The 24,234-nt window shown below is 41.6% G+C and overlaps 1 protein-coding gene across 1 annotated transcript; it reads right to left on the bottom strand.

Annotated features, from left to right (window-relative positions):
• On the bottom strand, positions 1-23,689 carry UBE2D3 (ubiquitin conjugating enzyme E2 D3). The gene is made up of 7 exons (XM_086612585.1): positions 23,590-23,689; positions 7,876-7,939; positions 7,758-7,789; positions 4,835-4,912; positions 3,912-4,017; positions 2,492-2,585; positions 1-879 (listed from the first exon to the last, which is right to left on the bottom strand). The coding sequence occupies exons 1-7, from the start codon at positions 23,611-23,613 to the stop codon at positions 834-836; spliced, it is 444 nt and encodes a 147-aa protein (XP_086468711.1). The 5' UTR covers positions 23,614-23,689; the 3' UTR covers positions 1-833.
• Between the last annotated feature and the right edge of the window lie 545 nt (positions 23,690-24,234).

Genomic DNA, 24,234 nt, shown 5'->3' with positions numbered 1-24,234 from the left:
TTGGTTTATGCAACTTTATTGAAGAAAATAAATCAATTACTAGTAGAGCTATTAGTTGATCACTCATCCATTGACAACTTGCATCATTTATTCAGTGCTATATTAAACAGTGTTTTGGAAGACAGATTAACTAATAGCTCCAAGCCTCCTAACAAAATTTAAATGAATTACAAAAATGTTCTTAGACCCTATTTTGGAATACAAGGGATGTTTGACTTCCAATTTCCATTCTCTGTAAAACAAGAACTGGTCATTCCTTTATTGACATGCATAAGATACATCACATTTTCTGTTCTGCTGATGCTATAGATTCAGTACCAATTCTCCAGACACATCAGTTATGAGCAAAATTATACAATAAAACCTCAGTTCTCTAACACTGGAAGGTTTGGAACAAGATGGATGTTGCTACAGCAATGTTACTTCCTTGATGGGCGAAAACTGAACATCCATCTCCCCTCCCCCCTTCAGGTGATATCTTCAGTATCTGTTAGAGCAGTGAGGAATGTTTGTTTGTTTGTTTTTAAATCTCATAACCAAGTTAGAATGAAGACATTGGCCACATAATACACATGCTCCATTAAAAAAAATTCTGAATCTTGGGCAATTGTTCTTGTGTAACTACTTTACAGATTCTAAAAGCAGTTATTGTCCAAAGCTGGAAGAACTAAAGTCTTCTCAGATGAGCATGTGCATGAATGGAAGGAGGTAAACAAAAAAATAAAAAAGATGAGGTCTGATAGGGGAGCAGCCGGATAAGAAAATCAAAAAAGGAACAGTAATTTAAAGTTTATTCCAGCTATAATGCAGGTTATTCTGACTTTAAGGTAGCATCACATGGCATACTTCTGAGTCCATTCCCGAGATATTCTGTTGTACCTGCAAACAAAAACAGGATTTCAATTAGTGTCAGCATGAAAATGACAATTTCCTAAACAGTTAATGATTAAGTATCACTTTATCCCCATCTCTTTATTCTATTCATGCTAAGAGAAGTCTCTTTCTATACTAAGATATACTGGAACTGAAAAAACTGAACAAATCCCCCTCTAGACTAAGTAGGATACTCTCTAATTTATATGAAACACTTCAAGACAAGCAGATTTCCTAGAAATCTTGTGAAAAACTACTGAAGGGGAAGGAATAGAGACTGCCTGGGGTGGGAGAGGCAAGGGAAGCATTTTGTTTAAATATTGTCCTTAGGTAAAGATTACAGAGTATCACATGCCATAAGTAAAGATTACTTGGTTAATAGTATCATTGGATACAGAATGTCAAATATCCCATTTTAGAGTAAAACAACAGTAAGCATTTCTTCACACTTAATACTCTTTCCACTTGAATCTACTGCTAAAACAATTTTTAAAAAGGACATTAAAAGAATATTTAAGTACATTACTTCCACAGGAATTGTGCTGACAATTAGTTTGTACTTAACACCATGCTTGTCAGTAAGAAGTTAATTTTCAACTATACAAGCAGAACATAATCCCCATACATTTTCCCAGTTTTTATGTAGACAGACACTGACGAATAATAAAAAGCTGAAGTTTGGATTCTCTAAATGCACCCATGTCTATGCATGGGGTCTCACTAAAGGGCCATCACTTTTAATGAAATTCTGACAAAATCTGGGTAAATACTTACCAGAACAAGCTGACAAGCTGGCTCAAGATTTGGTAAATATTTCATACTACCTTTTGTTTGTTTGTTTGTTTTTTGGCCATGCAAGAGCAGTATCTGTGAGAGATAGTGACTAGCCAATACATTTCACACTAACCACAGATCAAGCTGTTAAATATCCAAGTTCAGTAACTGGTGCATCCATTATCTGTTAGTTAATCCAGTGCCTTAGAGCATGCAGCACCCAAGTGCTGACAAGTTTCCATTTTGTTAAATGCACCATCATGTGCAGACATTCTTACCCTACAGCATAGCGTATTTCTCTGTCCACTCTCTTGCTAACCTATTGTACCTAATTGGACAAGTATATTTAGCATTAATATATATATAAAAATAAAAATCAAACAGTCTACAACATATAATTCCATCTGTGCAAATTATTAAAAACACATAAGGAAAAAAAAGTTGTTTTAACACAGATAGGAAAAAAGTTATGAAGCCTTTTTTCACGGTGAGCACTGAAATTAGAGGCCAAGCTGCTACCAGAAGAAAGGACCAAAATAACAAATCTATCTTTTCCTAAATATGAAGATCTAACTATATTCTATTCATGCATGATAAGCAAAAAACTGGGCAATACGTACTTTAAAATCCTGCCATGCACGTGGGTCTCCTTCACCCACAACTTCAAAGATACTAAGCCCCTTTGGTTTTAAATTATGTGCTGCCAAGAATAGGTACTTCTTTGACATGCAAGTTGCCTCCATCCCAGACTTTCACAAAAGGCTCCCTCAACACAATTTCTGTCTGACAATGCACTCTTAACAAAGTTTGTTAAAGTATTAGTCTTACGAAACCCTGTACTTACTTGTCTCTGTCTGTTTTATAGATACGTGCAATCTCTGGCACTAGTGGGTCATCTGGATTTGGATCACATAACAGTGAACAAATGGATAAGAGAACTGTTAAAAAAAAAAGAATAATTCTCAATAGCAAAACAGGAGCAACAATCTCAGAAACAATAAGGCACCCATCTTTGCATTAGCACAATGCTGGCACGAGAGAGAACGAAAAAGCGTTTTCCTGATATACAGCCAAAATCAGTTCGTAACCCGCTCTAAATATAAGGTCCAGAAAGACTTAAAAGTTTGCAAGAACTATTTGTTTCCTATTTCCCAATACTTACAGCTGTCAGTAAGCACACACGAGAACAGCACTGTTATCCCCTGCACTGACGCAACGCAGCAGCCAACGAAAGCAGGTTATGTATTCTGAGGACCAGCATTTTCCATGGTTTTAATCACTAAAACTAAAACTTAGCCAAATTATTTTTTTTTTTTTAATCAGACTAAATTCTTTCTCTGTTATATGTAAGATAGCAATGGTCTGCACTGATAAAACTACATGTATGTTGTAAAATAAAGGAGTAACACTGTTGTAGGCAGTTATGAGGACTTCAACCTCCACTCTCATAGCAGCTTTGAAAGAAAAACCATAGTGCTAGCTTTAAAACGTAGAAAATCCACACTCAAATCACAAACCTACTTCTTGACAGACAGCAATTACAAGTTCTATAGTCAAAGGCACACTTTGATGCATCTTTTGAAGCCACAGTGACCAGTGGCCTTGAGGCAAAACGAAATTTCATCATTGTGAAAATATTTGAGAATTAACCATTACTGACTACAGTAAAATGAGCAAAGCTACAGAGCTTCTACTGCAGCACAACATCAATTTATCCTGAAGTAGTTCATGAATAACATAATACAATGCCAGTGCACAGCCACACAAAGCAATACGTATCAGTAACACTTTCATTTGTCTACCAGAGAGATATGCCAACGTAATTCTAGACAGCCTCAGTCAAAAAACTATGCAGATTTCGTTATTAAAAACTGACTTGAAATTAATCTTTTAAATTAATATGCAATATGTATCTAACAGGGACAGCTGCAAACAAGCAGTTTCTCAGCCTTAGCTTGAATGCACCACCACGGGCCTGTTTCAATCCAAATGCTGACAGATCCCTCTGGGACCAAGCTAGTAAGCTCTGCTAAGAATACTGAAGCAAATAAGCAGCCAGACAAGGCCTTAAACAGTCATGTAGCAGGAGGTGTTAGGAAAAACAAACATCCATTAAAACCACAGTAAGATATCATTATCAAACTGGCAAAACATAGGCTAGAACGAGTAAAGGAAATCAGAGATGGGTAAGGACTCAAGACAATCAAAGCTAGAAGCACAGTACTCAACACAAGATGGAAACATTTCTCCTTTGTGAAAGTTACCTTTAGAAATAGTTAAAGCAGGAGACCACTGTGATCTTAGAATATCAAGACAAATGCTGCCATTACTGTTAATATTTGGATGATAGATTCTTGTTGTAAATGCAACCTGCAACAAAAAAAATATGAAGAGTGTGTTTTGGTCTGTGACGACAATGACGTCACTCTTTCTTCTCAGTCAAGCTATTAGTCAACTCAATTCACCCTAAAAGAAAAGGATTAAGCAGTTAAACTGCATCAAATTCATGGAAATGCACCCAAGCCAAAACTGCTCAGTTTCCAATTACCAGGCACTATTTCAAACACAGAGGGGGCACATATGAGGCTGTAATTCAATAACAGGTGCCTGCATCAGGATGAAGACACTCAACGGAGGTGCCTGAACCACAGCAACACTGCTGTCACAAAGCTAAAACACTTCAAACGTTGTGGTGATTCCTGTGTGCACTTTCATATTGACTGAAAATGGGAAGACAAAGCTACAAAACCCAGCATATTTCACAATTATTGCCAACTTCTAACAGGTAACCACCTTCTCTGACTTTAGGCACTCGGCAAGCTCATCCCTATCCATAGCACCACATTCCTATCGACCAAACCAAACAGCTACACTGTAAGGCTTGACAGTCCCCTCAGCAAAAAACATATTATAGTAACATAAAGCTAATGAGTCTTCCTAACAATGAAGAAAAGCAGAAACAAAACCAAGGCATTCAGAATTCATATATCTAAATTTCTTCCTAAAATATATGCTAACACACCCATTCTTGTGGTAGCCAGAGAAGGACCTAGCCATCTAAGATAGTGTAAGAATAAATAGAAGAAGTGAGAACTTGACACTGTTATAACACAGATGCTGACAGTTTCTGTCCTGTACTTCTTTCTTTAAAAAGCACTAATTTCCCAAATGAGAAAGCAATACTTACCTTAGGTGGTTTGAAAGGGTAGTCTGTAGGAAAGTGAATTGTCAAGAAGAATACACCACCCTGATATGGACTGTCATTCTGCCAAAGCAAACAAATAATTCTCCTGTTATCATCTTTAGGACTAAACATAACTGAGGATGTTGTTTTTAAATAAATAAAAGGAGAGGAAATTTATTTAAACAACTGATCTGTTTAATCCACCAATACAAGAGAGATGCCATTAGAATTCAATTACTACTTCCTAAGGTAAGCGATACGGAACAGCTAGAGGTCACTTTCTGGATGGACCTCTCTGAGCTAATGCTTCACAGAAAACAGCTGCTCTGACAATCCACTTAGGACAACTGGGCAAAAGCATCCAAATCCCTCTGAGATGTCCAGGAAGTAATGTTAACAGAGCAGGGGTCCTATCAGGTTCAAAAACCTGAAGTTCTGTGTTTGGAGCTTATTTGTTTCAACCACCCAAACTTACAGTGGCCATGGACAGCTCTAAGGGCCTCCCATCCCCTCCTAAGTCCTATCCTTGACTTAGGTGTTGCTCAGCCCTGCAGGAAACCTATGAATACACAAGCTAACTCCTTATTCCTTGGAAAAAAAAAAAAAAAGATATGGCTGGCTGGAATTGGTAATTATCTAATTAAGGTTTAGGCCCTGCCTACAAAAGGCGGGCCATTTCCTCCTGGCTGTGGGAGATGCAACGACATCCTTGGAGCCGCAGGCCAGGCTGGTGAGCAACAAAAAGAAACAAAACCAAACCAAAAAACTGTCCCCACCAGCACCACCAAACAAAAAAAAAACCCTCCATCAAGATTAAAGTGAAATCTTCCTCCCTTTCTGCCCAGGGAGGTGGCTGAGTCCCCATCCCTGGATGTGTTTAAGAAAAGGGTGGATGAACTGCTTAGGGACATGGTTTAATGGGGGATTAGGGACAGTTGGACTGGATGATCTCTAAGGTCTTTTCCAACCTAGAAATTCTATGATACTATGATTCTATGATTCTGTATTACGAATTCACTGTAATCTAGCAAGGAAGAGTATTTTACATTTCTTTATTCCAAGGCAACAATTATGGAGATAATTCATTCAAGCAGTTAACTATTAGCAGCAAAGCAACATTTGGATGTAAAAAAGCTGATAGTAAGCACAGAATAAATGAAGTGACTAAATAGGGATTGCGTAAGTTACTAGTTAAGAGGAGAGAGATTTAAGAAGTTTTTACTTGAAACTACAATTAAATTCCTTAAATAGAGCTAACAATTTTAACCTGAGGACTACAATGCTTTTAATTAGAGACTAAGGGCTAGAGAAAATGAATTTGAGATACATGAAGTACACTTCTGAACTATGTGTAAATTGGATTTTCATATTAATTGCAAGAACATTTCACCAATATAAGGAAATACCTACATCTTTCTTAGTTAAATACCAGAAAATTAAATTCTGCAACACAAGACAAGGGACTCAAACCTGAAAATATATAGGTTATATCCTATCCAATCTCTGTGGGAAAACCTGGCAGACAAGATAGAACCTCTTCTGTTTGGACAACAGATCCTATATGAAGCCTTGAGGAGCCAGGAAGCAACCCTTTTCCTGCACATATTCTGGGAACACATTTTAGCAGTTAGAGAAACCCCTGTCAGAACGTGCTGAACCAACACAAGCTCTCTCACATCTATCGAAGAAGAACCGCAGCCTATATAACCTCGGATTGCAGAGGTGGAAGGCCAGGTGACTGGTTCTACCATCGCTATCGGTTACTAAAGGCACAAAGCAACACCACAGGAGCACTGGAGCTACTAACACCACACCTCGGTCAGGTTACTGCCCAGTCTGGGAGCAGGAACGCAGACCTTTTGACACCACGAAAACCGTATGGGGAAAAAGGAGCTGTACATTATTAAACCAGAAGATGAAGCTGGAAGTAAGCCTCAATTTAAATTCAACTGTTTAATACCTTATGGACATGCAGATACCAGCTACATAAAACCATACTCAGTATAGTGCACGACATTCTTTGCCTTTTAAACATGAATATAGCTATTCAATAATTTTATCTTTTTGAGGCACCTAGTTACAATCAGTGAGGACCAGGGACTCGGGAATGGAGAGACATTTTTCCAGTCAGGTGAACCTGTAATAAGCACATTTTCCATAGCAATCTCCTAAAATTCACAGTTGTAGCTATATATAAAATCAGGGCCATTCAGCATCACAGATATTTAACTCCTACTCTGTAGCCTCACCCCAAGCATCATATTGTGGCTGCAGGTCTACTAGCATCCAATACTTGTCTTCTCAGGTTAAAGAAGGTTTTGTTTTCTAAATATAGATAACCAGCCAGATTGAGTGTTTGAAGATTACATTTTCAGTAAAGGCAAACATTTGACATCTTTACTCTAACAAGGAAAAAGTCAAATTCAGGTTTCAGATGCTTATTATACATTTAACGCACATTTTCTTTCTCCAGTCGTAACTGGAACCTCACATTTCAGTGACTTTTCCCCTTCTATTTCTAAAAGAATTCAATATCTCAGTACATGACACCAGACTAAATAATTCCCAGTTCTGTTTTAAGGTCCATACAAAAGCATCCCAACTAATTTCTGACACTGGGACCAGCTCCTACTACAAAGTTCAGACTAGATTCAAACTTAAAAGTTTCTAGATACCAAGATAATATCTAACATTCCTCTAGAGATCATTTCAGCTGAAATACATGTCCTCGTAAAACATTTCAGTAATAAAATAATCATCATCAGACTACTTCCCCCTCCGACCTCCCTTCATTTTCTGGTGTAAGGAGCACCTCTAGAACACAAATCTGATAAGGGGAGTTAAAAAAAGTAAAAAAAACCCACCAGTTTCCTCCTGAATAAGAACTACTAGTTTAATATTACGTCACAAGAATGAGAATACTTACAGGTCCCATAATTGTGGCTTGCCAATGAAACACTACAAAAGAAAAACTCCGCATTATTATCTATGCATGATACGCTTGGAGTTAGCAGAGCAAAATATAAAACCTAAGGGTTACTTACTGTCATCTCCAACGGGACCTGCTGAACACTGTGCTGGAGGATCACGGGCTAAGTCACTAAGTTCCTTCAGGAAAAAAAACAACAAAAACAACTGTTCAGAGAAGGAGCACTAATGAACTCGGTCATTTTCACTTCACATCCAGCAAACAACCTTTTGATTTTTCCATATGCAAACACAGAAGAACATACAATAACAACTATTAGAACCACTACATCAATATCAAAAATGTCTTTATAAAAGGACAATCACCACCAAAAACCAGCTATGAAGCTAAACAGCTACAGTGACTATGCTCTTCCAAATAAATACCACTACTATAAAGACACTGCTGCTGAAGAAGGACAGAAAGGAGAGCAGGACACAGAGCCTGACGTGGGCAAAGTTTAACCACTTTCTGATCAAGATTTTCAGGGATTCAGTCTTAGCTAGAGAAGCCTGAAGTGGCAAGAGAGAAAGCTATTGATGAGTCTTCATGAAACAGAAAGCACCATGTATGTAACATCTGATACTAAAACTCAGAACAGAAAGGAAAAATAAAACCAAAATACAAAAAAAAACCCAACACAAACTGTTTCATTTCCCCCTACCTCCAGCAGGGATGTATCTTGCACAGATTAAAGGAGACAGGAAAATTAAAGAGGCTGACAAGTGTTGGAATCAAGCAAAATATCTGTATTTTTTATTTTAGGCCTCACTTAAGACAATTATGCCTTTAAAATTCTGAATAACTAAGCTGCAGAAACAGTTCCCTCCCTCATTACAGAGGGAATGAAAACAGAACTTCAGACTGAGGATTCCTTGTGTAGTATCAAGATTGCTGTGATGAATCAAAGCAGCTCAGCATTCATTTCTTTAAACATTCTGCAAGTTACTTGTTTGGACAGTGTCTTTTAAAATTAAATGTATACTTTCAGTTGAAGCATGTAACAGATACCTTCACTCTTCCCTGCTCTCTTTTGAATCTAAAAATGGCTTCAGGACCTGCTGCTATAAATCTGCACTTTTCAAGGCATCTAGAAGTCATAAGAAAAGGGAATACCTCAGTCCCTCTCCCATGTATTAACAGTTGCACACAAGTTATTTTGCTACAAGTCTACACAAGCCATTAAAACAAGAACTTTCCATTACTTCATCAGACATTAAAGAAACCCAGGCATACCTATTATCCTGGAAACATATGCATATTTAGACCAGACAGCTAACTCTTTTGCCTAGGATGATCCAAAGTTTTACAAATTCTGCACTTGATAAAAATTTAGTAAGTGCAAGTCAATACAAAATGAGGGGGGAAAAAAATTACATTCCCTGTAACTTAAACACCTTGCTCTTTGGTGAGACAATAGCTCCTGCAAACACTGAGAGAACAACACTAGTTCAACATGTAGGAATCCACACATCCAAAAAAATCCCCCAAGCCCCCACCAAAAAAAAACCCAAGCAAACTTAGTCCCACATTTCTCCTCCCTACACATGCTAATTTTGATGAACTTTCCAATTAACCAGATTTCAGCTTTTCACTGAAGTCAGACTGCTTTGTAAAAGAGAATTGTATCAGTTTTCATAAGCAATGGCACAACGAAGTTACTATCACGGCTCATTTCACTGCTGCCCTTACTTAGGAGCACGGGCAACAGCTCTGTCCAGACCATCACAGTAAATCCAGTTAGTGCGTTTCTCCACACTCCCCAGATATTATTGAGGGTTCCTGGGACAGACTTATTTCTGCCATGAAATATCACTTATTAGGTCCATATGCTATTCAGCACCCTCCAGAAAAATCTGCTAAGTTAGATTTATATTATCCTTGTAAAGGCAAACAAAAAACATAGAAGAACCTTCAGATAGAAACTTTTCTAATTTTCAGGGTGGTTTATTTTTCCATTTAACAAATACAGCAAGTTTTGTTAATCAGGCTTATTTCTCACCTAAGTATGTTTTCCAGTTCTAAGAATGATCAATGGTTTCCAAAATCTGAAAGCAAAAAGTTCCGCTGGGCCTTTTGTCCCTTAAAATAAGTTGTAGCTATAGAATAAGCACAAAGACACAAATGTTACTATTTTAGTGTGGTCATTATAGTGGGTTTGTGTGGTGGGGTTTCGGTAGCAGGGGAGGGGCTACAGGGGTGGCCCCTGTGAGTAGCTGCTGAAAGCTCCCCTGGCTCCAAGTCAGTGTGATGGTGCGAGAGCCTCTGTGTAAGAAGGGGAAAGAAAACCCCAGTCAAACAGCTGGAGGGAAAACTGCAGGGGAGAGAGGAGGGAGGCAGAAGCCTCATCCCAGCCCCCTACACAGGCAGCTGCCTGTGGCCGGGGCCACCAGGATTCACTGGGCCAGTCAGGCCTGGTGTGGCAATGGGGAGAGAGGAGCAAGATGTCAGAGAAACGGCTCTGCAGGCACAAAGGTCAGTGAAGGAGCAGGAAGAGGTGCGCCAGAGCTGAAATTCCCCTGCAGCCTCTGGCGAGATGGCAGGCTGAGCCCTGCAGCCCATGAAAGAAGATCCAACCACAGCCCACAAGAGAGGACCCCATGCTGGAGCGGGTGGCTGTGCCCAAAGGCAGCCATGACTGTGGGAAGGCCGCATTGGAGCGGTCTGTTCCTTAAGGACTGCACTCCATGGGAGAGACTCGTGCTGCAGCACCTTGTGAAGAGCTGCAGCCTACAGGATTTCCAAGGGAGAATTTCATGAAGGACTGTCTCCCACGGGAAGGGACCCCATGCTGGAGCAGGGTAAGAGTGCAAGGAGTCCCCTCCCTGAGGAGGAAGGAGCCGTAGAAGTGTTTGTTGAACTTCGCACAGCCCTCATTCCCCATCTCCCCGTACTGCTGGTGGGGAGGAGGTAGAGAAACTGGGAGCAAAGTCGAGCCTGGAAAGAAGGGAGGGGCGAGGGGAAGGTGTTTTAAGATTTGGTTTTAGTTCTTATTATCCTACTCCGATTTGATCGGTAACAAATTAAATTGACTTTTTCCCCAAGCCGAGTCTGTTTTGCCTGTGACCATAATTGCTGGGTGATCCCTCCCTGTCCTTGTCTCGACCCAGGAGGCTTTTGTCATATTTTCTCCTCACCATGCCACTGGGAGTGAGGAGTAAGTGAGCGGCTGCATGGTGCTTAGTTGCCAGCTGAGTCTAAACCATAACAGTTGTGTAGTTATTACTGGATTATTTGATTTATCAGGGAAGGACATCAGATCCTATTTTTTAAAAAACTATCACAGGGACTAGGAACTGTGACAAGACTTTTCATGCAGTTTATGAAAGTTATAAAAGTGGGTAACATTAAGACAAGGAAGGACAAGAAAAGATCAGCATAAAGCAGACTGGCAGAGGTATGTGCATTAGACTAAAGAGCTCTTCAAAAGGTACTATCATGTTCAGAGAGAAAAAGAAACCAGTACTCAAAAGTAAGGTTAATTTAACACAGCAGGAAAATTAGAGTCTATCGATTCAACTAGGAAAAGCAAATATAAGTCGGCTGCAAATTAAGACAAACATTAAATTTACTAAGTTTAGTAAAAACATTAAACTAAATTAAAACATTTATTAAACCATCCCCATATGGTTTAATGGGGATTAGGGATGGTTGGACTCGATGATCTCTAAGGTCTTTTCCAACCTAGAAATCTATGAATCATGAATCTATGAAAGTTCTGGTGAAAAAATTGTGCAAAAACCCCTCCAGTAACATTAAGAATCATTTACAAGCTGAAGCACACGCGTTTTAAGATTCCAGTCTCCAATCATTTCATAACACATGTTCATACAAAGCTATGTCTTTTAACCACTTCAACAGTTCTAGAGAAAAAACCAGCAGTGATTTTCGTAAGCTAAAGGACTAAAAACTTGCCTGGCCCAAAACACTTCAGTAAAAAAACCTACCTGTGCTAAACAAAGCAGTTCAAAATACAGATAGGGCTAAGTGGCATATCATGTGTGGCTAACATTTCAACCACAGAGCAAGTAACTCACCCACTGAATCCAGGAAGAAAAAAGCTGAAATCGCACACATTCTTCTATGTGCTTCTCTTAAGTACTATGGGCAGAAGAGTAAAGTCTGTAGTAAAGCTGTTTGCTTCGGCAGAGTATGAAGTGTTGTGGAAGGACTCAGCAAACATGAAACACGCTGGCAAGCTCTGCCCACTTACAGTACCACCAGACCTATTTTGCCTCCCTGTTAGTGTGATGCACTGCACATCTACACAGAAGCAGGGAGGTTCTTGCAGCCAGAGAGAGGAAAGTCTCTCTGCGTAACATTAAAGTGTCTCCTTCTGAAAGCTACAACTCTGCTGAACCCAACAGGCAAACTGGAATAACTGGAAACTAAACATGCAGAGACATATGGGCTGTGACACTTGGAGCACAGTTGAAGCATTTCATTCGAAGGAAGGGAGGAGCTTTTTTTTTTTTTAAAGCTTCCCACTCAGCAGCAGAAACACAAACTGACCTTCCTTCTCGGCTTAGCAATCAAGAGAACTATTCTATAATGGGAAAATATTTAATCTGAAAAATATTTCAGACAGCAACACTAAGCTTGATCATTTCTATGAGCTGATTAAAAAAAATATTTTTTAAAAAAATCAGTGCATAATTGATCCCCTGCTTTCACCCATTTCTCAGCTAGAACGTAAAGACGGTATTAGGTTTTCATTTACAAAGCAGAGTTTAACCAGTATTTTAGAATTCAAAAATACTCCCAAGCATTGTTCTGTAAAATTTCTACAACTAAGGGCTTTATGCTTCTAATATTTCTTCTGCTGTACTACTTACTATCTCCAACTTTGCTTCTTTTTGTTTACATTCAGTTTCAGCAGTGCTTTCCTTTGTCAAGGGGTACTAAGCTACTTCCCAAACTTTCTTAAAAATCTCCAAAGTAGAATCCACATCTTCCTGGAGTCAGCTGCTATACTTTTCCACTTTACAGGAGGCTTCAAGAAAAAAAATATTTTCCCGAGAAGCAAATTCCAAAGACTTTACATAGAAACAATGATCCGAATTTGGTTCAGAGTGATGTGTTATATGCCTGTCGGAAAGGATTAGTCTTGAATTACAACCGTGACTAGTCGTCTCTGGCACTGCCAGAGGTTTCCGGTATAGCTCCAGCATATCATCATTTCTGTGTCCCAGTTTCCAAATATAAAGTTGTGATAGTTGCTACCTCTCCACAGGGACGATTAGTCACTTAGCATTTTACAGATTTAAACACTGTTTAAGGAGTAAGCACCAATGCTACTGTTAGAGGACAATGTAGCATGTATAAGAAGCAATATATGTACAATTTTGCAAGAGTTTTGGAAAACTCAGAGATAACTGGAAACAGAGCAACAGCACCTGCCACTGTAACAGAGAGACCTGTTTTAACAGAAATTCAGCACCATGGCCTTCTGCCAGTTTCACATTAAGTCTACAGTAAGATGTAGTTTTATTGGTGAAACCGCCACAGTCTTAACCATCTCTCTTCTCTTTCTCTACAAATCATCGAAAAAGTATCCAAAAAGTAAACCAGTATTTTCAAGAAAAAAATGCTTGTTTTGCCCAAATAGTCATAATTTTTATAAATTATACAATGGTAACTAACATAGAAAATATGGCTTATATTTCAAGTGATGATCCAACACACTGACTACCAGATATTTAAAAGATCACGTTTAAAGGGTGAATAACAAAGGATACCTCATCCAAATATGCATGAGCAAGACAGCAAAGGAAAATACTTAAGGGAACTAGTTGCTTTTCTCACAGAAGTTCTCAGGTCTCAGCAAATTCAGCAAGAAATGACAGCCTGATGCCCACCAAGCTGCCTTCTTGCAATGTTCCAAGCAGAGCAGCATCAGTGTCGGCTCCTTTTCTTCCCATTTGTCAGAATTCGTACTCTCTGTGGCACAACTGCTGCATTTTTCTAGTTTAAGCTGGAAATAGCCAGGGCTTATTTTTAATGATAGTAGCAGCTGACTTAAATACAGAGTGGTCAAAGATCACTCCCACCAGGGTGGCAGAAGATCACTCATCTTTCCTCTACAGGCATAAACTCACAGTTAAATATAATATTTTGTGTTTGTAACACAATTATTTGTTAAAATCAGATATTGCAGCTTTCTAGTTTGTAACCAAGAAAGCTTAATGGAAAAAAAAAGGAGTTAATTTGCTTTAAGTTTCCAGATAGCTTGTTTCATGCCCTTCTTGAAGGGCATGAAAGGTGACATGCTGTTAAATTAGACGTTTAAATTAAAAAAAAAAGAAGACACTTAAGCCAAGGGAAAAAAAAAAAAAAATCAACATTTATTAATTTGAGTGCTTGTCTAATGATGTCTGTGTCAAACAGGACATTTCAAACTCTATGCATCCAAAAATCCATCACTGCATTAGTCTTACTCATTAGCTCACAGCTGAAAACAGCTTTAAAAAAGAAGGAAGGATTGGAAGCAGCTATAAAGGGAGGGGAAGAACATTTAAGCCTGTTTGAAGATTAAGAATTGTCAACCAGCAAAGAACTACTGCCTCATCCCACACACCTGCATTTGCAACATTCATTTCAGCATGAAAATTAATTACCCCTGGAAGCAGAAAATAACAGTTTGAAAGAACACTGAATGTGGATTTCTAAGCTGAATAAGAAAGTGGTGGCACAATACATCACAACACAAGCGTAAGCAGCAGAAAATTATCAGTTGCAAACAAGCTGGCCTTTTGGCGAACACTTAATAGATAAAAACAATAATGACAGTGCATAATACAGAAAGATGTAGGCTCCTGTTTAAAAAAGACATTACAACAAGTACGCAGAGAAAACACATGAAGAGCAGACACAGAAAAAAGTAAGGGCCAAAGAGCACAGAATGGTTTAAGAAACCCAAAACTTACTAACCGAAAATGATCAGGAATGTAACAGTTCTGATTGTCCCTATCTTGATTATTCAGCTTGTTCTAGTTTTCACGGTTCTCCTCTCTCAAGCCTTTAGTACTAAATTTTTCAGGCTACATAGTGCATATTTTTTGTATACTGTCTAGCAACAACATCATAATGGTATATTAAAAGACAAACAAAAATATTCACATTTTAAGCCTCACACTCAAGGAATAAAATGCCAGACTGCTGTGCAACTGTAATGAAGTCACTCTGTGTGCTTGGACTGTGATACAACCTACTCGGATGACTACGCACTATCTTTTCAAAGAACCTACCTTTTGGTACACAAGCCGTTTGTGAATGAGACTATTGTCTACAGCTCTTCTCATCTGTTCTGAAATTTGGAAGGTGTACAATGTAGGTAATGGTTTTCGGCAGATTTCAGAGTTAGCACAGCTAAAATAGCTCTCTATTGTACTCCAATCTTTCGCTGAGTTCACCTCTGTAGCTGGACAGATCTGACTGGAAAAGGAGCTCAGTTACCAAGGCTGCTTTCCTCATCCCTTACTAAAGGTATTCCGAACAAACCTAGAAAAAAAAGGTAGCAACTGCACTCCCATAGTTGTGCATTGAACTCAAAGGTATGGCTTGTTTCCTCCAAATAACAAAAACCCACAGCAGCTCTTACTCAAGATGAGGAAAACCTGACTGCTTTACACACATGAATTCTGAGGTATGTTATCTGAAAATAACTCAGCTACCAAAACATATATGCTCAGTGTAGGATGAGGGCCGTGCACGTGACTGAAGTGCACTGAAGGGAAAAAGCAAGAAGTGAAGCCCTGGTTAACTACCTATCCATTCGATAACTGAGTATTTTAACTCTGGCATTTCTAAGCTTTTGAATACCGGTGCTTGAAACTTAACATACTTTTCACTTGGAGGTTTTTCCTGCAAGAACCACACTGATCTTTTGTTCTGGAACCCAGGACTACAACGCAGTCCTCGGAGAATAAGGTAACTAGTGTAAACGGGCCGCAAGAGAAACAGCAAGATGCACCTAGCTAAATAAAACAGAAGGACTGGGAAACAAAGGGGCAGATTAAATTTAATATAGACAAATGTGAATTGATGCACCTGGAAAGAAGTTTATATTGCACCTGGATGCAATATGATGCACCTGATGCACCTGGAAAGAAGAATAAGGCACTCTGGCCTGATGGCTACCACTCAGGAATAGGAATTTGGCATTCTGATACACAATTTCACACAAATGCTAGCTTAACACTAGCTGGAGTTTGGCAGCCTGACGTGAGAGCCTTCCAATGCGTTGCCCCAGAGCTTGTCAAGGATGCAGTAACACAGAGCACAACCCTCAGCCACCAGCATTTGACACATCAAGGCAGCACCTGTACAAGCACTGCCCTGGACTTGATGCGAGAAGCCTCCTGGAGTCTGCCAAACCTACACAAAGCAACAACTTTGGAGACTGGCAGCGTACGGGACAAGTTTTTGTAGAAATCACAAGTGGCCCTTAATTGCACACTTAACCTCAGTAAGTCTGCACTTTCTGAATAAAGGTACAAGAATTCTACATGTTCTCAAGGAAATGTATGGAAAGGAATCTAATGTAACACAAAGTTATCAAATTAATATTCTAACAAATAACATCACATCTGTAATCAGTGTGGTGAATTCATTGCTTAGATGTAGTCTGATACATTATTCTGAAATTTAATTATTTAACTTAATGAACTCTGGAAATCAGGTCTCCTTTTAAAAAGCTGTCTTGACCAGTCTTTATTTTGTATGAATCCAAAACGCATGTGAAAGCTACCACAATATACCATATGGGTATATATATTCTACGAACATAACTGTGGGGGTGATTACACTAGCTTATCTACAGCTGTACAATTACCCTATCACACTATGCTATTGTGTACAACTACCCTACATAATAGTTCTGTGTTTTGAACAGTTAGTGGCAGAGAAAGGCCTGTCTATACCATTTATATACCACACTTACACACAAAATCAGCTCACATGGAGTCAACAGAGTGTTAACAAAAAAATTATAAACTGTTTCTGGAGTGCAGCTGCTCTTACAGTTGAGTTCCACCTCAGCTATCTAGAGAACACTGATGCCCACAAGGGTCTTTAAAAGCTTAAAAAAAAAAGATGAAGGAAAAAATGTTTAAAAGCATAGTTATGAACAGTGCAATCTGAACTCAGGGAATGGAAGCTGGTTATTGTTCATCTGGCAAATTGTCATTCAGGAGATTCTCCTATACTATTAAAGGCAAGAAGAAATGAAAACTAAGGCTAAAAGGAAAACAAACTTTGCAGTTATCTGGTTTAGAGAATTATCTGGCATTATTACTCAAACAGATCAGCAAAGGTTGAGAAACACTGCCTTAAAGCAGGACACTCATATTTCCTAGAAACCTACCAGAACTCTTGGAAGAGCTCACAGAAGGGATGAGCACCTGGTCTACTTACCTCCAGGTTACAGAGAGAGCTCACTGTAAAGTTAGCTGAGCACTTAACACAACCCTCATGCCCTCCATCAGGAAGACCTAAAGCATTTTAGCATCTGCACTCAGTTTGGTATCCAGATGCTTGTGAAAAGGATTAAACATTTGTCTCCTTTTTTTTACTGGGTCCTAACATTTGCAAAGCAGTCAGCACTCGTTCCATCTTGCCTTCTTAAAATCAGAATATCACAATTACACTGGAAAAAAACTGCAGGAGATCCTGAAGATGTCTAGCGTATCACGCATCACAAAGGGATGGGTTTCAGAATGAAGGCTTCCTTTACACAAAATTTTAATACTTAAGTTTACTGTTGGTAAGAGGCTCTAAACAATGTTTAAACAAAAAGTCCCCTCAATCTATTTAGCTTTCAGTCCTGAATCCTGCAATGCTCTATTTGGCTCACTTTTCAGTATTAAACCTTGTCTAAATCCAAGTGTTCTACAGAGAGTTGCCAAGGCATAAACACCAACTTAAACTTGTCAATGTAATTTTAACTTTTTTTTTTTTTGCAAGGCTTCTCCACCATAACCTACCACATTTAATGTATCAGATCAGCGCCCCATAAAAAGCCCACTGAATAGAAAGTGTTTTTTTTTAAAAAAGCTCCAATACTTCCCACTTAGTTTAAGGCATTTAGATTCAAGAAGCTTACAAAACTGAAAAGCCAACTTGACAAAAGCAACTGCATGAAAACGTACTACTGACTGCAATCACACATACATTCTCACTGCTGCTTTCATTTCTTATCCTGATTATTTTTTTTTTCTACATACTATACCAGCAGGTTACTACATCACATCAATCACCGGAGAAAATGCATGCCTGTAACTCAGCTTTTCAGTGCCAGCTACAGTATCTTAGCCTAAACTACCAACAGAAGTCAGCTTATGCTGAGATATCAGACCTAATGCTGAAGTGTAGACCACACGTTCCCATCTGCCAGCTCTGATGCACAGGGGAAGGACCTATACAAGAACACAGGGCAGACGATTAAAGTGGTAAAACCTCAGTATTCACAACAGAAAGATTTATCAGAGATCACGTATCAATGCCCTAATCTGAATTACACAAAAGCTCTACCCTCTTCCACCCCTCCTTACCAGCTGTCACTTGACATCTCAGACAAGGTTAAGAACCTCCATCCTCTCCTTCCTTCTACAGTTCAACGCAGAGGAACATCTGCAGGTAGGGGATGACGCCAGGCTAGAGGTGGCCTCCGTGAGGAACAGAGATGCCTTTGGCAAGAGGCAGTTACTGCTCTGTATTCAACAGCTGCTACTTACAGCTGTTTACATCCTTCCCCCCTCCTTTACCCATTAATATGCGAGGCAAAGAAAGGCATTAATGCTTCAGAGCTGGTTAGACTAGGGAGGCGGCTGAAGGGAGCTCATTCTGCAGAGTTCTACATCAGCTCTTCTGTACAAGAAACTCACACAGGGAACAGCAGCAAAAGCATGGGCTTACTTTCAAAAACAGATCTTTAAAAGCTGGAACGATCGTAAAGAAAACGTTGGCTCGACAACCTTTTTACCCGGTATATTATCCCACCCAAATCCTCAACATACTGGAGAAGTCTGTTTTTAAGAAACGCAAGAAGTACCCATCTAATGGAATATTGATCTCTGAAGGTCTGTAAATTACTTCAGCAAGATTACGATCCCCTTCTCCTCCCATTCCAATGCGCACATTTAAAGATCTATGCCGACTGGGAACTTGTTTCACAAGCACAGTGCCCAATTAACAGGAGATATCTTTAAGTTACTGCAGTCCAAACTTTCTAGTTAACGAAGCATCAATTTTCAAAAATGACCCATTCTTAAAACACGTCCAAGACCTTAATACTAAAAGCTGGACTTGAATACGGGTATCGAACCTACCCGATTAAGAAGCATTATTTCCATTTTAATGATATTTATTTCATAAATGTCACTTCTGACTATTTGGATAAGCTAAATCTTCAACAGAATTTAAGTGATGACAGCTTTTGAACAATGCTGAGTAATTTTATTCTTACTTTTAAAAAAGTTCTGTGATACTAGTGCTTCCCAAACTCCATTACTGAAATTTCATGATTTGAAAATCAACCACTGCCTTCCGGCTCAGCACGACCCTTCTAAACACTGAGTGCCACAGCTGCACTGCACTATCTACTTGAGGCAGGACTTGGTCTACCCCTGGATACTCAAATACTAAAGTAAAAAAGGTAATTCAATACATATAGAAAGCATTCACAAAGGTTTAAAGCATTTTAAATAAGCTCACATCAACCGCATTTCATTAGCTAATTAATCTTAACTTTCTGAGCCCCTAAACAAACAAATCCAGACTTATTTCAAAGCGTAAGATCAATCATGTAACTTCAAGTTATTTAGCTATTTTGAATAAGCCCAACACACTAAATCCAAGACTCCCTGTAAAAATAAAGTATTGTAGGTTTCATCCAGAGAAGAAAACTTAATTCCAAACAGCTTTTTCTATTTAAGCTGATTTAAAAAAAAAAAAATCATATCACGTTCAAAAGAAATGGGTAGCATTTTAAAACAAAAGTAATAAGCAGCCTTTATAACACTAACTGAATCACCTCTACAAAAGCTACACCTTTGGTTAAACTAATGCAGTTTCCATGCTGCCTTCAGTGCTGTGTATTACATCCAATCTCTGAAAAACATTATGGGTATCTCTAGGGTTAGTAGCATTTCTTATTCTGAGCATCTGGAGGAGGGGGGTTAAAGTTGCAATTAATTATACATCTAGGAATAGCACTGGAAGCTACAGCCTTGAAGAAAATAGTTATTCAGTCTCCGCTCCACCACTGTCAATGGAAGCCTTGTATCTGTTCTTGAGCAGCAATAAATGGTTTTGCCATCTTCAGCCTTTCACTTCCAGGATGCCAACTCCATTTAAGATTTTCCTAATAAAACACCCAGACATAATGATACAGGCGTGTGCCATGCTTAACTAAATGTACATAAAACACAGCAGGCACAAGTTTTCTTACGGATTTCACAGACAAAATTGGATGCATACATCTCCTGTATTAAGTCTATTTTTAGCCTATTAAGATCACCACTTGGGCCTTTTGTACTACCTCACTTTAATGGACGAGTATAGCAGTGATAAAATGGATGTCTATCAATGACAGAATGTTCCCAAGTTTCCTCAATTTTACACATTCCCAATTCCCTACTCCCACATAAATACTTCCCCACTACCGGATCACCATCATTCAAACCGGACGCGCCAAGACACTGCAGCAATTACAGGATGTGCGTTTAGCAGGTATACTCAACACTCCAGATGAAGACAACATGCCACAAGCATGTATCAAGCATTTTGATACGAGCTCCATAGATCAACATGAATTTGTTCCATTGCCTTTATGATCAGTTGGGGAAAACATTCTCATTCTCAGGAAAGGAAAGAGTTAAAATTAAGATGTAAGTTCACATTATTCCATGGCAAAAGCGCTTGCTTGTTATAATAAACCAACTGCCACTCCTGGGCAAAGCAAGTCGTGTCAATAAAAGCAGAGCTTTGCCAATCCAACACAGGCTCCCCTGAGGGCAGATGGCACAGACGCAATGATGAGCTCCAGCCTAACAGAACCTTTTGAGACTGGCCATGTACCTGACAACTACTTCAGGTTCATAAAGGGCGATCCAGAAGCAGATAACCCATCACATAGCACAGGAATACTCATGTGCTTTCGTTTCCAAGCCACAAGTAGAAATTTTCCAGTTATGTTTTAAGTAGGGGTCGTTGTATTCTGAATGTGTAACATGCCTCACATGAAATTTATGCACGCTAACACAGTCTGAAAGTCTGGTTTACCCAATATAATAAAGAATTTTATTTTCCTTGATAGGTCAAGTCCACAAAGAGGTAATGCAGCCAAACAGGCTGAAAACACCTTCGCTGGTGCATTTGGCCATGTCATCTGTTGCAGAAGACAATGAATTCTAGCCCTGACAGGTAATACCACAATTAAATCAGCTATGTGTGATTACAATGCTCTGAGGTCCTGGTCTCTCTTCAGCCTGTTCTGATCTAGTGCCAACAATGTACTACAGGGAAGCACAGAGTTTCAAGGTCTGATCTGTGACCTTACAACTGGAAGACAGGGAATCCCAGCTCATTGGTGACGGAGTGCCATTCTCTGGCTTTACTGGTTGGCAAGATCATAATCTAAATTCACAGTCACCTTCTTACAAAGTTGGCCCTGCTATTTTGAGATTTCAGCTTTAATCCCAGTAAACAGTCACACTGGAATGGGAAGGAAGCAACTTGCAAGCAAAGGTTTCAGTCTAGCAAAACATCACTTTCCAGATTGGCAAATACAAAATCAAAACTGTAAACCCTATGTGAATTTGGAAGTGTATCTTGTAGCACGGTGCGATTAAACTGATTAAAAATAGCACCTTCAAAAAAAAAACAAAACCCAACCGAAAAACAAAACTGATAAAAAAAACGAACCCTAACTCAACTGTCTCATCAATCCTAAACCAGTAGCACTGGGTAAAGGAAGAATCTTGCTACTACACAGTGCCATAGAGCGTAAGGACTAACTAACACAGGACAAGAGACTGCACACAACAGGCCAAAACCTTGAAGTCGTATTTTTGACTTACTGATCCCAGAGTCATGCTGAATCGTTTTAAGGTTTCGACCATCACTTTACTACAGAAGTAGGGGTTTGCCTTGGTTGATACTTGACAATAAGTTCTTACCTGCAGCGCGTGAATGTGTTTCATAAGCATGAGCTGATGACAAAGCATACCAGGGAGTATCCTAGCTGTGTTTCAACTCAAGTGATATCATCCACTAATACACGGGAACAAGTTCTGATGGCAGATTCAAAAGGAATTGTTTTGAAATTCTTCTGAAAGCGTAGCCATAATCTGAAGACAATTTGTTTAGCTAGCGCTAATCCGGAACAGATTTCAAATTTTAAGGGACAACAGAACTATCACTAATAAATTATAAATAATCTCATGTTAACTAAAACATACCCACAAACACTGCCAGAGAGACATGAAATTACAGAAAGACTAATAGGTGGTAACCTTTATACACCATCTATAAAAGGTGGTTTGTGCACCCGAAGTTTAGTTCGCCGATTTCAGGACACACTGACTTTCTGCCATCTTGGCAGGCTACGAGATGACCAAGAAACTCCTCTCGGCTCCTGAAATACGTAAGTGCTCCACGTAGCTCGCGTAGGAGCACAGATCAACAGCGACTTCCCGGTTAACGCCACTGCGCTCCCATCGCGTTCGCAGTTACGTCCCAGCAATTCCCAAACCCCAAACGCTGCCGCCGAGAAACCCTAAAGCTGCCCAGGCGCAACCTCACGGCGGGAGCCTTCTTCCCTGGGAGAGGTTTAAAAACAAACAAACAAACAAAAACCAAAACAACAACAACAAAAAACCCCACTTTCATCACCTCGGCATTTTTTCCGAGTTAGCCGCGAAGTTACTCCACCCGGCTCCGATTGTGCAACGGGGAGGCGGCGGCGCGGTGCGCGCTCCCGCCCGGCGCGGGGGGCGAGGCGAGGCGAGGCGGCCGGCGGTCCCCGGGCGGCGGGAGGGCCGCGCCGGCCCCGGGGTGGCGGTCGGGGGGAACGCGGCGAGACGATGGCCCAGCGGCAGCTGCTCCGGAGCCGACGGGAGCGCGGCCGCGCGTGTGTGTGTGTCATCTTATTGCAGAACGCGAGAGATCCCGGAAAGAGCCCGAACTAGGCGAACCCGCCGCCATCTTACAATGCGGGAAAGAAGTTGCACGCCAGAGGGGAGAGACCGGCCCGAGAGACCGGCTGCCTGCGCCGGGGAGGGCCGCGATCGGACCGAAAGCCCCTCCGGCACACACGTACCGGCACCAACCGGGCCTGCCGGCGGCGAGGGGCCAGTGGCGGCGACGCCACTGCCGCGCCGGGGTGGCTCCGGGTTGCGCTGACATTTGAGCGTCCCCGGGAGCTGCCGCTCCCCGCCCGTGAGAGCGGCGCCGCCCGCGCCTCGGTCCCAACCGAGCTCCCCTCCGCGGCCCTGACCGACCTCCGAGGTCCCAGGCCTAGGCCCTGGGAGACCGGCCTCACCGCCCCGGCCGGGCCGCGGCCTCGCCGGAAGGAGCCGGCCTCTCGCCTCTCCCTTCCCTCCCCCGCCGAGCCCGGCTGGCGCACCCCCGAAGCCGTGCCCCTCTTCTCCCGGGGCGGGGGTGAGGGAGGGGAAGGGAAAAAAAAAACACCAACAGAAATAAAAATAATTAAAAAAAAAAAACCACCACGCCAAAGCGGGGAAGGGGGGGGGGAGCGGGGGGCAGGCGGAGGAGGAGCCGCGGCGCTCACCTTGTTGATGCGTTTCAGCGCCATTGTGTGCGAGTGCCGCCGCCGCCGGGCCCGTCTGTGCGCCGCGGTGACTCCGCGCTCCGCTTGCGCCGAGGGGGGGCCGGGAGGGAGGGAGCAAGCGAGGAGGAGGAGGGGGAGGAAGGCGGAGAGGGGGGAGGGGGCAGCTGCGCTTCTCCTTCCTCCGGAAACAGCCGAGGGGGGCGCCCGACCGGAGCGCGGCGGCCGCCCGGAGTCCTGCCTGCCTGCCTGCGGGCAGCGGGGCCGTACGCCGGGGAGGCTGCCGGGGGAAGCGCTCCGCCCGCCGCGCCGCTTCCCGTCACCACCGGGAGGAGGAAGGGGGTGTGAGGGGAAGCCGAGAGGTGCCGCCCGCCCGAGAGAGAGAGGGCGACAGAGCCCAGCGCACCCGCCGCCGCTGGCCAGGCCCGGACGCCGCGGGAGGGGCGGGGAAAGGAGGGGCGGGCGGGCCGGGGGGGGGGGGGGGGGAAGGGAGGGGGGGGCGGAGCCAGACGCGCCGCCAGCGCCCAGCCCCGGAGGTGAGGGGGGAAAGGGCGGGGCGGGGCGCGCGCCGCCGGGCGCATGCGCGGACGGCCCAGCTCCGCGAAGCAGGAGCGTGATCTCGCGAGCGGCAGGCGCCAGCGCCGCGCC

This window comes from Tauraco erythrolophus, chromosome 5 (genome assembly GCF_009769465.1).
Source record: "Tauraco erythrolophus isolate bTauEry1 chromosome 5, bTauEry1.pri, whole genome shotgun sequence".
NCBI lineage: Eukaryota > Metazoa > Chordata > Aves > Musophagiformes > Musophagidae > Tauraco > Tauraco erythrolophus.
This window is presented reverse-complemented; position numbering and strand designations above follow the sequence as displayed.

Coding starts and splice junctions, on each gene's coding strand:
- UBE2D3 (XM_086612585.1), bottom strand. CDS start 23,613: ATGGCGCTGAAACGCATCAACAAG. Junction 7,790..7,875: donor AGGTCCCGTTGGAGATGACA/GTAAGTAACCCT, acceptor TTTCTTTTGTAG/TGTTTCATTGGCAAGCCACA. Junction 880..2,491: donor TATAAAACAGACAGAGACAA/GTAAGTACAGGG, acceptor TTTTGTTTGCAG/GTACAACAGAATATCTCGGG.